The following is a 13,879-nucleotide window of genomic DNA, read 5'->3' as shown; positions in this document are numbered from 1 at the left end:
AATTTCCACTCAACAGAATTAGATGAGCGCCATTGTTAGTATGGCTGTCAACTGAGCACTGATGACAATGAATGGGTAAACTAATGAAGGGATAAATCCACAGTGTGTTTTCATAGACATGTTTGACATAGCTAAGCTAATTTCCTTGGCAGTAGTACCTCCATTAATTTTCGAAAAGAGCCTGTCTCTGCCCGTTTAACTAAACCAATAAGACGAAGCATCAACGGCAGCTTACATTAACGCTAATCAACAATTTAGAGTTGTTTCACATTCCATGGGGTGAATTAAATGCCTTTGAAAAATGCTCGAATGCAACTGATGAATGAGCGCCATTGTTGTTGTCCAACTTGGCAATATTACTAAAGACTAGGGACATGGTGTAGAAGTCTAAATAGAGATAAGATGCTGAGGAAATGTTCAAATTTCAAGGCCAATTTACAGTATTTTTCAGACGTTACGTGCTGTGCAGTGTTGATACTAGTCGCAAAATGGATACTTGGGACAAAGCTAGGATTTTCTTAAGTTTGGCCCCAGTTTTAATCCTCTTAATCCTCTCCAGTATGGTCCTGGCCTGAATCATTGATCACTTGTATAACAAGTAGGCCTTTGATGTGTTTGTTCTACGGAAATCAATACACCTCAATTTCTAACAAACGTTTCCCAGAGTGTACGTAATGCTTCTGCAACCAGCGAATAATACAATGCGATAGCACATTTAGCAAGTAACGCTCGTCAGAAATGAAACAAAAGACAAAGATGTCACTCTCTATTAAATAAAAAGAAGAGACAATGTAGCGCCCTGGCCAAAACATGTCAAAACGATCTACTTTTCTGTTGCATGCTGGGATTTTTTTTATTTTTTTTTTAATCAGAGCTGACCCCTTTTTCAACCCTTTATTTCTCATACGTAAGCCATCCTCGCAACTCCATTGGTCGGACGACTAGGGTAATTCACAGGCTAAAATGGAGGAGGGGGGCTGCGTTGAGTTAGCGACGGGACTCGCCGGTTCCCCAAATCAAAAAGTGAAACGTGGCGGCAGGCCTGTAAGGTTACTGCAACATGCACACTGAATATCTACTGTGACACTAAATATCGAAAGCTTTCTCTGGAGGAAGAAGTGCACTTGAATACACTGAAATAACTATTTGAGGAGCCATGCTGATTGGTATTTGAGGCATACAGTGCATACAAGCTCTCAGCTTACACATACGCCTCACAGAAGATGTTGCGTGTGAACAAACAGTAACCATGATTATGTTTGCATTTTAGAGAGAAAGAGAAAACAAAGAGAAGTGGATCATCTTGCGGTGTGAATCTGATGTTATTTCTGGAGTTTTTCACATCCTGTGATTCGCTTGCTTTTGGACATCACAGCAAAGATAAAGATGAAAAAATAAATAACCTTTATGACGGCAATCAAGTATGAAATTGGCAAAAGAAAACAAATCATTTTAAATATTCTGTACATATGCATGACAATATACAAGATATAGAGTTACATATTATAAGTTTCGTAGTCCGTACTTTTTAACATTTTACTGAACTCTAGAATATATTCAGTGTATTAATAATCAATATATTATTAACAATAAAAAAATATGTGGAAAATGATAATTTATGAAGCTTTCATATTTACACGAATAATTTGTACACATAGGCCTAGCACATATAATGTTGGAAAAATGTCATATTTATATATGACATTTTATGTCATATATGAAAAATATTTATGAATGGTATGAAATATATGACGTGCATTGATGTGATTTGTATATAGTACGTATAATTTTCCTCAAATATTACGGTTGTCCTAGAACGATGTCTAGCAATCAAACCTGAAATAAAGTTGTAAAGCTATGATGTGTCAAAGCTTTGACACAAATGTAAAAGCTGCCAGTGTGAAATGTAATGCAAGCCTTGGAGACTGCTTTTTTAGGTCTTGGATATGAGACTACACTGAAACCATAAACAGAAGCAGTCAGCACAAGTCTGCATAAATACGCATGATGTTTGTCAAACTCTGTGCCAGTCCTACATCAGACCTGACAGCTCCTTCAGCCTTTGTTATACACATTAGGGATATGTTATATGTACAAATGATCTTACGGTAAACAAGCAGAAATGTATGTTTTTTTTCCTGTTTTTCTTTTTGTTGTTTTATCCTGCGGTTGCATTCGGTTGGGTTTTTACATACTTTCTTAGCTCCACCTGTAATTATGAGGTTTACTTCAACTGACCAGAGGAAGAAGACATGTTTGTTTTCTGACAACATCATAAAAATAGCTTGAATAAATGTATGACTGGGATAACACTTTCCATTCTTCAGTGTGGCGAATGTCTCCCGTCTTGTCAGAAAGGCAAACTGACACATAAAATCAGCTGTAATTTTAACTACAGACTGGAACCCTTTGAACTAAAGCAACGATGACAAATTGCTTCTATAATTACCAAATATTTTATTTTTAGAAAATGAAAGAGCAAATATAACAATAAAATAAAAGTACTGGAGGTCTACTGTAACAATAAGTATGGTGAAAACCACTGTGCAGTTAAATTGGAGCATTACTGACAGTGTTACTACTGTAAAGACATATAACAGATTATTTTAATCATTCAACCTGTTTCATTGTGTTGTTAAACCACGCTGCCTGATGCCTTTTAATGCTTAGCCACGTTTTGCGTACAAATGCCTGCACAGGGACCTTTATTTTAAGTTAAATGACAACCTTTTAACCATAAATATTTGCGCATTTAGTCTCTGAGATGCTGAAAAAGCTTCAAGAAGACGTCCTGGTGTTTGTCTTTCACCAACTGAGACGAAACAGGTGACACACCTCCACGGACACACACACATAGGATGAGACCTACCTGTCTAAGATTGAACGTTGTTTTTTTTTTCTTCTTCTTTTTTTTGATAACCTGGCGCAGCTTGCTGAGCTACGTACATTTTTACGTCGTAATTAACGCTGTTAACGCTAAAACACAATCCGTATACCTGCGGAGATGCTGGTGGAGCATGTTTCTGGGTCCCACCATCATCATTTGCCTGCTGTTTTGAGCTGACTCTAAGCTCTATTTAAACACGAATAAACAAAAGGGTGCGATATATTAATGGAAATAAGTGAAAAGTGATTAAAATGTGCAAAGGTTCATTCACGCGCTTTGTCTTAAACTCAAAGTCGGCACGGGGGATGCGGCTTTAACCATTAATTCAAACAGTAGCTTACCTTCAACAGCTATTACGGCCGGTATGGTCCATAATATCCATAAAATATCCATTATTGGTTACTTATATCGCCCAGACATTCAAATGAAATACGTCCCGATAGCCATTGACAGCAAAGGCAGAGAGGGGACAGGCGGTCCTTCACCTCCAATAGAGCGATGCCAGATAGCAGAGAAACCAACTCAAATCTGAACCAAGTTTGGGCGAAACCAAAAAAACGACAGACGGAGGGGAGCACCGAGCAACACAGAAACACAGCGACCTGTTTTAGCGAAACATTAACCCACTTACCCCCATATGTAACATAGACTAACTAACGTTATGTGTATAATTAATGAGAGAAGGTTTATAATATATGAATTATCGATAAAGCCGCACGTCAAAAAGGAGTTTACATCCCCTTTGAAGCCACTTCAATTTTCCCCGCTGTCAATCATCCGGAGGAGGACAGTCCACAGTGCCTTACCTAGCGATAATTAAGTGTTTTGGGACCATGTGGGGCATTTATAAAAGATGGAGCAAGTGATTCTCACTGTCACACCGCTCGAAAATGGAAATACCGGTTATTCTTTTATCAGACAAGGCTTAAACGTGTCTGCGGGGTTCCACTATGAGACTCCTATGGGCTATTATGGGACTTACTGGCGCTGTAACAGGTGACGAACACGGGAGAACAATTAAAGTAAGTTCAACATTTTCTTTTCCATTTTGTACCTCCAACATTTACAGTTTCATTTCTTTCCCAACTTTATAGTTTTCCACTAAGCATTCCACCAGCCGTATGAGTGTTTTATTTTCTCTCTTTCTCACTCACTGGGAAAATTTATGCTTAGCTGTAAAAAAAGAAAAGAAAAAATGACAGTGTGCAAATATTGATATTCAAATTAAAATTATATACCCTAATAAAATATTATTATTATTAGTTTTCTGCATTTTTAACCAATTGGATGTTTCTTGATTGATTCATGTACCTATCAGAATAATTTATATGGTCCACATTTTAACATAGATAATGTGAGTTAAGACTTTATTTATTTTGTCGTTTTGAATGAAACAACTCCATCAGTCAGTAGCAACAGAACATACGTGTAATTGCATGTAAGATATGATATACATGCGTAATAAAGGCAATGTAGGCTATGATATACATGTAATATGTACTTGAGAAATCACAATATGTGTATATAATTACTACTTCTCCTTTTTCACAAGCTCAGGGCTTGCACAAAGAGTCCTCTCCAAAAGAAAATAACACACAAACGATGTTATGTTATAACTATGTCATGGTTATGGCCTGCTATAAAATAGTACAGTCTAATAAAATAGTACAATCTGGTATCAATGTGTAATCTGACAAAGGGTTTACAATTCATCCTGAATATAAAAATTTCCCCACTCACTTCAAAACTGTGAGTGATTCAGAAGAATTGTTAGATCAACTTAATGACTTGGCAAGATACAATAAATAAAAAAATAAACCCTCATGCATGCTGTCACTTAAGTGGTGCACTAAAGGTTTTACATCTGAGAAGGATTTCTATTCATAACATGAAAATCAATCCAACAGTGAATGGGTATTTAATAAGTATTGACTGCATTGATTCTTTTTTGTGCAGTAAACAATGCTGACATTAGCATATGTAAGAGTGCTACATGATGAATTTCATATTAATGTGATGAGTCAAACTGCAGGTGCTTTAGAAATATAGTTTGTTATTAGATTTATTCGACATCTTGTAGCTAAACTCAGACCAGCATCATTCATGCATCGCAAGGAATGCATCATGTGATTGAACAGGCCTAGTTGTCAATTAGGTAGACCTGAGCAGCAGTTATATTCCAATAACAAAGCCAAAGAACCAAAGCCAAAGTGAAATGTAACTTCCTCCAGAATGCAAAACTTTCCTTCCTGTGCATGAATCATCATAAAAATCACAATCAGTTGATGTGATGTTGGCACAACTTTGAGACATGTCACAATTAATCTTTAGAAATTAATAAAATTGAGCTGTGTTTGCACTACGTTGATTTAGGTTGGCACAATGGAGCCTGGCAGCAACTTAATGGCAATGATTTTCCAACAATCAATAAAAATGCTATACACTGAATAAATATGCATATTCATAATTATAGCACATTTAACTTTTATGGGTTTTTCTTTTTTCTTTTTTTTTTTTGGTGTTTTAATAGGATTACTCTTTTCCAAGTAGGTCCAAGTTGTCAGTGATGGTTGGCATAAAACGACATCTGAATTTATAGTGCATCTTGCAAGCCATGGCCATATTTTAAAAATTTCCTGAGTGTAGTGTGAAACTGATTTCCTGCTCCAGAAGCTGGCGGTAAAATTCCAGTATCCCATGATGGGTAAAGAATAAAGCAGGCTGGTTTTTATATGAGAGGCATGGCGACAGATGCCACAAGGACGCATTGAAGCAGCTGCAAAAAATTTCAGATATGTCAAAAAAATGCTTTGTTTAAGATGCAAAGATACCCGGAGAGAAACCATGAAAAAAAAAAGTCCAATGTACACAAAACTGTCAACTTTTTTTATGAAGTAAGTGGCAGACAACGGGGGGGCTCTTGCATGGAGAGAGCTTCATGATATAAAGTATGGAGTCACCGAAGCTGGACATGAAACAAGAATTTAGAATAAATTATCTGTCATCAAACATGCCTTTCTTATTACATGCCGCACCGACGTAGCTAAGCAGCAGGACTCTCATGGGTTAAATGAGCCAGGCTGATTTATTTGCCTCCACTGAGTTTGACTGTATTGATTCCAGGTCACTTGACTGGCTGACTTCAGATCATGTTCAGGTGACTACAACACAGATGGAACAAAACGGCAAGGCACTGAGAAAGCAGCTTTCCCTCAGTATAATGAGTTCCATACCGGCTCAATATCGACTTGAGCCAGAAGAGAAGTGAAAGATGTTGAAGAAATGATATTAATACTCCTCTAATATTGCCCACAGAGATCTTTTTCTGCCACGCTATGTTATAATGGCAGCATAGTCATAAAATATGTGTAATGCAAAGCAGAGATGTTTGAATATGGCATAAATCCTCTCATGTTCCTCTGCGACTCTTTAATCCACCATAGCAAAACATACAGTCCTGCACCTATAACAGCACAGTTTTACTGTAACATCGACTGCAGAAGTCTACTGTAAAAACAAAACATGTCTGATAATACATGCAACAAATCGCCTGTTAAAATACCTCATAATAAGGCGTACAAAGTGGACCGAGGAGAAATTTATTTTAGCTGTGACATGCAAGAAAAAAAAAATTGCAGCCTGCCAGTATAATCTCTAAATACATGATGTGAGGGCATTATTTGGAGCAGCAGCAGTAATGCAGAGCTGCATGTTTGAAAATGATTTAGCATGATAGCATCTTTAAAAATGCCATATCATCATTGTTCTTTGTGTTTTTGTGTGCGTGCACTTTTAACAAATAAAATGTAATCAGAGTAATGATTACATGACATGTTATGTTGTTATTAGAGTGATGATTTTGCATTATCAAAAAAACGTATTACAGTAATTAATTTTATTCACTTTTTATTTCTATATAATATTTATGTTGTTAAAAATGTATCATGAATTTATGAGAAAATAGATGCATTTTATTTTGATATAATCAGACACATAATCTCATTTGGATTTTTGCTATACATGTGTGATGACATGTTATTATTAATACTAATCATTTTAATAATCATAATTAAATGATTTCTATAGCAGCTGTTGTATGATTATATTATTATTGCATTTAAGTGCTAAATAATAAAATAGAATTAACATGGTTTATGGTGTTTTTCTTATTATTCTGAATTAATCTGAAAGTCAACATCTAATCCATAAAATTAAATATTAACTATATATTAATAATAAATATGTCAATATGAATATGTATGTGGCTATTAAGCTGTTCAGACCAAGACATACAATATGCAGGGTTTTATAATTTGATGCTTATTGGACTTCAAACAAAGCACATCTTCAGTGCAGGAGTTCAAAAGAAGGATTGAAATTAAACAAATGTAATAAATCATAAAATAACAAAATCAATAATATACAGGTCCAGCAGTAGAACCGAAAAAGAGTTAAAGTCTTTAAATGTTTTGGTCAGCAGAGATGAAGAGCAGTGTTTTTCCTCTTCAAAGCAGTGTCATGTGTCATTGCATCAACACTGCCACCTACAGTGTGAAAGCTAAACTTTCATAGTTTTCTTATTATTGAACACGCTGGACATTTTCTGTGTTAAAGTAATACTTTGCTGCATTAAGCTCAAGTCATCTGTTTTATTAACGCTCCATAACAAGTGCAGGTTTTGTTAATGAGGGAATATTATTTTTGATATCTTGTAAATTGGAAACTTTTGTTTATCCACAGAACTTAGAAGGCATAAAGATAATTTGTTTATTTTATTACATAAAATATTTGAAACATTTGAGATAAATAATTATAATTAAACTCTGAACAACCTCTGAAGGGGTATTTAGTATTTTAGAGTATTCTGGAATTGATTGCTTATTCAGACAGCTGTTGTTATGAAGGTATTACAACTTTTCACGAAGTAAACAAAAAGTAGCTCTGATGTGTACAGAGTAAAATCATACATCAGTGTAAAATTGTTTTTTTAAACTAAATTATTTCTGATCACGTTTCAACTTGAAATTAAAACAAAAAATGTGAGCCCAGCCCATCACTGAACTCTGAACATTGAATTGAAAGTCAAACACATTCATGTCATTAAGGATGAAATGAATGAGACAAGGGTGAGAATGAGTTCCTGCACTTCATAAGCTGTTCTTATCGTTTGTAATATTTAGCTTGAACTTAAAGCTATTCAAAAACGGCCGCTCTGGACTGGAATCGATTTCACCTTGAGCTTTAAAAGGCTTATGGTGAAGTCTAGCACCCGGTCGGCATCAGCAGCTGGATAAAGTGAGTTAAAGTAAAATGGCCTGCTCTCCAAAAAAGTTGGTGTGTGATCCCTGACCCTTTGCTGAGAAAGGGCTACAGACTCCTCTAATCTAACGAGACCTTTTGCATGTGGATTAACCTTAGCTCAGACCACATTCTCACAAACAGACAGCGTAGAGTCAGCTAACTTTGATAATCCAGGTTTTAAAAATGTTTTTTATTTATTAATTTGCCTCAACGGACAAGACAAACTTTATCTACTTTTTCCACAGAGGACAAAAAGACATTCTCAGTTGTTCTGTGAAGAAAATATGTATTTGATTAAGCTAAAAAAAAAAAAATATGGGCTCACTGCTTATCTTTCATGAATAGTCTACTTCACCCCACTGCACTCCAACCAGCTACCGCCATCTTCCCAGCGTATTGGTTTACCCCTGCCAAAAATTGAATTCAATCCCACTAAGTTGCTCCAGCTTTAATTAAATAGACCAAAAGCCTTGGCAGGATTTAATTTACTTTCTTGTTAAGAGAATTTTACAGACACTGTTAGAACTTTCACTACGATACTGCTGGGACCTGGAAGCGGATGCTAGCACCAAAGTCACTTATTTAGAATTAAATCACACAGTTTTCAAGCAGAAACTTGTGTTTTCCTGACAAATGAGGTTAGGTGAAGGCTGAAATCAGTGTCTTCCTTACTTTATGGTGGGCCACTGGCTTTCATGATAGTTAAAAAGAAATGTGTTTGAATGGTGCACGCCTGTCAGAGGGCAGACAACACTTTTTTATCATCATAATAAATCTAAGCACTATTGCCATAAAACAGAGGCCCAGTAAAATGTGATTCAGCTGACAGTCATGATGAAATGAATGTCTTGATAAAGTGGCAGTCATCAATCATGCCTTTGGTTTTGGACGCTAACATCTCCTCTAAGCTCTCCACTAATTGATATGAAACGTTGACATAAATCACCCGCTGCGTGTTGATGCTGCGTACTGTTGTCCGCGCCTTTCAGAACCACAGATAAATTTTCCCAAAGCACATACTGAGCAGCAGACTACATGTGTTTAAGTCATTCTTCTATGATGTGGGTAGTCTTCTTGTTATAATAGAAACAGTCTTCAACGCTGTTATGAAATATTAAAAAGTACTCATATCTTCACTGAACTTGCACTTGCAGCGTTCAGAAACAGCTGAGTTCTGGTTGTAGATAAGTACAGAGTTTAAACACAATTTGAAATGCAGCAGGCTTTATCTCAAGATGAAGCTTTAGACGCTAAGCTGCTTGATAAACTCCCTTCTCTTAGGGAGAAAATGCATTCAATGTTTGATTGAAACCCAAGAAAATTACTATGATAAAACAATGATGGGGATGTTTGTAGAGTTTCTTTGAATGAAAAGGCTCATTTTAAAAATTAGAGGTAATGCTTCATGTATGTATAGCTGCAGCTTCATAAAACCTCCTGTCGCTCCTGTACATTATTTCATTAGTTGTCTCTTCAAGAGTTATTATTATTATTATTGTGTCAAGACAGCATGAATTCATATAAACCGGATTCAGAGTGCTGTGTGTAAACTCTGAGAAAAATACAATAAAAACAACTCGAACATCTTTCACAATCAAATCTTCAGACTTTCAGTCTACAACAAAATTCATATATCACTGAGGGAAAAAAAAATGATAATACCTATAATGTCACATTGTCCCTTCTTATCAGGCAAGTAAACTTAAACATAATAAGATTAAACAACTATTTTTGATTATCGGTGCACCAGAATATTTCAGAATCCATCCAAAAATATGAATAAAGATGAAAGCAAGTACTGCAATTCGAGAAACAAAATATTGTAATATTGTATCTACTAACGTCAGTGAGTAGCAGTGAATAGCAATAAGAAATAAATATTAACAAGATGTGACGTGATTCAGTCTGCAAAGGAAATCACCTTATTTTATTTATACTTATGAGGTCCCTTCTTTTTTATGTAATTTTCAGATTTAAAAATTTGCTTGTGTTAAGCGTTGGTAGAACTTAAAATAAATTATCAAATGTTTTATTCATAACATATTTGTTATTATTCAAAATGATGACAGTGCATAGCAGTACACAAATATGCTTTTGGCAGTGTAAGCAGTTTGTGCCTATAAATTACATTTACATAAAATATAAGCAATATAGCAGTGGATTTTGAATATGAAGTTAGTCCATCCGTCCGTGTGTCAAATCTTTCGTCATTTAAGAAAAAAGGAGTATTTGGTGATCTTTTTTCTCTTCTCTCTCTCCATCTAGACTGTCGGCCATCACAGAGCAACAGATGGAGGTGCACAACAGGATATTACCACTAAGAGGATTCCTCTTTCTTTGCCTGTCACTCTAGACTTTTTCTTGTGGGGAAAGACTCTTTCATCGTGACCCAGCTCGACTGGCTTACTGGAACTGGTGTAGAGTTGTTGGTTAAGCCTTCTGAAACCCGCCACTACTCATGTTGACCTGCTTGGCAAACAGAAATCCCTGATCAAGTCAGCTGTGAATAACATTAAAATGAGTAACCAGGTGGGATTAGAAAGTCCTGGTATTGTCTTGAGTGTCTCAACTCTGACCTTTCACTCCGAACTCTTAAGGTATGTGCCAGCTCTCCGTGTGTGTGTGTGTGTGTGTGTGTGTGTGTGTGTGTGTGTGTGTGTGTGTGTGTGTGTGTGTGTGTGTGTGTGAATGGCCCAGTGTCAAGTGTATTGACCCATCTACTGCTACAGTCACAGCCTTACAGGAGGCAGTGTGAGCTTCCCATTGGCAGGTAACTGTTAGGAGTTCATTTGCAAGGATTAAATGGTGATGCATCTGTGAAAGAATTTGATCAGTGCTAATGTATTGTTAGCACAACTGGCATTCTTCTTAATCAGAGATGGTATTTCCCAGTTCTGGATTGGAAACCTGAATATTAGATGATTGAATATGTGAATATGTGGTAGTGGTAGTAGCTGTAAGAGTTTAAAAAAATATATGTTGAGGTAGTAACAAGTTGCACTAGCATAGAGGTAACTTAATTTAAACTTATGTCACTTTTAGAGGTTATGTTTTCTAAAAGTTTTTATGTTGAAGGTAAAATATCTTACCTTCAGTGTGTCATATATATATATATATATATACTCTTTAAAACATGTGTTTTTTTTCTCATATCAGACCTTTGAAGGGATTCGAAGTCTTTCAGATTTCACTGAAAGAAAAAAAGGGTTTAAGACAGCAACTTGATTCCTTCTACAAATTTTATTGTGCCAACGAGTTCCAGAGAACTGCCTCCTTCCTGAGGGCGCACAAAGCCCGCTGACATGCTGACCCTTCGAGCATGTCTATCTCCATGCAGTGCCTGAAAGACGAGCTGTACTTCTCCTTTTGCACAGGCACAGGTGAAACCTTTTCATATATGACTCAGGTTACCTGGCCACTTAAAATGGATGTGATTTTAGCTTTGTGTGCAGGGGGGTAACTCTTCGAAATGCTTTGTTATTGTTGATTTTCTTCTTTTGCTTTAAAATTGTGTCTGCACAATGTAACTGCGCTGCAGTGATATTCTGTTAAAGTTTTGCACGATACAGACGTCTTTCTTTATGTTTTTTACAGCGGCACACTTCTAGAGAAGGTATTTCTATCTATATCTATATAGCATTTGGTGTTTTGAACTTCTGTGTTCAGATTGGAAATCATGCAATTGGTTCAGGGTAGTTTAGATTATTAGGATTTCCACTAAGTTCCTCTTTAGTTTGCAAATGTCATTAGTAATGGTTTAGATTTTCTGATAATGTAGCATTAGTATATTACTTACACTGTATGTCTTTACATCAGAGTCACCAGCCGTGCTGTGAAAGTGATTTCACACACACTGACTAGCCTCTAAAGGTATAGACTGCTGTACAGGTATTTCACACATGCACAGTTCAGTGAAGATCTAATAAAAATCCTGCAGTCATTTAATGACTTGGTAGGCTCGAGATGTAGATTCTTTCACTGCTGGAAAGCATAAAAATTGTTAATTTAACTTGGTTGCTGCTCCGAGCGATATTACCTCTTTATTGTATTTCCTTTGTATTTAACCCTCAACCCTGAGAGGAAGCAGGGAGAGGACTTGGGAATCTCTGGAGGGATCCAATTATATTTTCTCTCGTGTTCACTGCCATATAATGACTTTGCAACAAGATCTCTCTCTGCTTTCTGAGTATTTTTCAGATATAATCTCAGTTTATTTTTCTTAGGGACCCCTTTATCTGACTTCTATCTTTCTTATCCTGTGAGCATCTCACAATTTTAACCTAATGAACATTATAACAGAAGTACTTTCCTCAAGTCTGTGATAACAGCTCTCTCCTTGGGGTAAATTATCCCATTGAACTAAAAGCCAGTATGCAAAACAAAAGTTTGCATGGTACAACTTAAAATTCAGAGATGAATCACAGATCATTTTGAATTCAGTCATGAAGTTTTAGCATGAAGAGACATGGTAACTTTCCAATAGCTTGTGGCTAGAATCTTTCTTCGCAGGCGAGCACAAATTTGTCAGCACAGAACAGAATTTGTCTGGAGGCTTAAGGATGATGTTTAGCTGAGACGATTTGCCAAAACAAGAATGCCATTTTATAAATCATATTATATAAGTATTTAAAATAGCGTGAGAAGAAAAAGGTAACATGCATGAGTTAAATTTTTGTTGGGCTACAAGGGTTTGTGTCATTTAACAAGCCTGTATACAGAAATGTCCTTCAGCTGAACATCCTGGTTTGATCAGGAGTAAGTGTGTATACCATATGTGTGTTTGCAGGGGTGGGGGTGTTGTCCTGTGTGTTTGTGGCTTTGCTTAGACATGTATGTGTCAGCATGCATGCAAGTGTCCAAGTGCCTCCGCTTGTAAACGCTGCTGTGTGCGTGGAGAGAGGAAACAGAGGGAGCTGAAACTGCAGAGCAGAGTGAGGAAATAGAGCAGAAGAATACGAGCCTGACATAAAGAAATCCTGGATAATTCTGCCTTAAGATGTGTGAGGGCTGCAGAGAGTGAGAGAGAGGAGCATCTAGAGGTCGTTCCCATGGCAACCTTTGCCCACGGAGATCGCTGACCCTCCCGCCCTGCTGTACAAGCGGAGCACAGATTGTAGGTCACATATGGCACGAGCGATCCAATCAGGCCTAATCTGGCTTGACTTCTGGGGACATGAATTATACCGGAAAGCTGTTTTACACTGTGGCTTATTTTATCAGTAGACTCAACTGTATATAATGGCCATGTTAATGGCAACTTGATTAAGAATGTACCTATTAAGAATGTATGTCAACAAATGTATGTTTTGTCCATCAGCAAAGAGCAAAAATAGCTCAGATAAAAAGTATTTAAATTAAATGTTTAAACTTTTTCACCCTAATCATTGAATCTAGTAAACAATGTATAATTCTATTTACATATGTAATTTAACCATTTTTATGAGTGACCCACATTACTTTAAAAATGTACAAAAATATGCACTTCATAGTGAAAATTGTTTATTTTATCTTCCATACTGTTGCATTATTATTTTGTCAACAATTCAGATGTCTTCTTATTATATTATATTGAACTGTTATTTAACCATCAGCTTCATCTGGCATTCTGATCTTACTTTTCTTTATCTGTAAAAAAGTGAAGACAACAAAATAAAGACCATAAATTGTATACATAGACATGCAAGAAGTAAA

At 36.2% G+C, this 13,879-nt stretch overlaps 1 protein-coding gene and 1 long non-coding RNA gene across 5 annotated transcripts in view; one reads left to right on the top strand and one right to left on the bottom strand.

Annotated features, from left to right (window-relative positions):
• ephb2b (eph receptor B2b) overlaps positions 1-3,399 on the bottom strand; it is a 118,032-nt gene extending 114,633 nt beyond the window's left edge. For all 4 annotated transcript variants that reach the window (XM_027279418.1, XM_027279420.1, XM_027279419.1 and 1 more), the window contains exon 1: positions 3,229-3,399. In XM_027279418.1, the coding sequence (XP_027135219.1) occupies positions 3,229-3,280 (52 nt within the window). In that variant the 5' untranslated portion in view covers positions 3,281-3,399. The remainder of the gene's footprint in view (positions 1-3,228) is intronic.
• A 306-nt stretch (positions 3,400-3,705) lies between these two features.
• Positions 3,706-13,879, top strand: part of LOC109138533 (uncharacterized) — a 13,061-nt gene continuing 2,887 nt past the window's right edge. Inside the window, exons 1-2 of the long non-coding RNA XR_002041957.2 lie at positions 3,706-3,909; positions 10,454-10,785. This is a non-coding gene — a long non-coding RNA (uncharacterized LOC109138533). The remainder of the gene's footprint in view (positions 3,910-10,453; positions 10,786-13,879) is intronic.

This window comes from Larimichthys crocea, chromosome VI, assembly GCF_000972845.2.
Source record: "Larimichthys crocea isolate SSNF chromosome VI, L_crocea_2.0, whole genome shotgun sequence".
Classification (NCBI taxonomy): Eukaryota; Metazoa; Chordata; class Actinopteri; family Sciaenidae; genus Larimichthys; species Larimichthys crocea.
The sequence above is the reverse complement of the archived record's forward strand: the minus strand, read 5'-3'. Positions and strand labels throughout refer to the sequence as shown.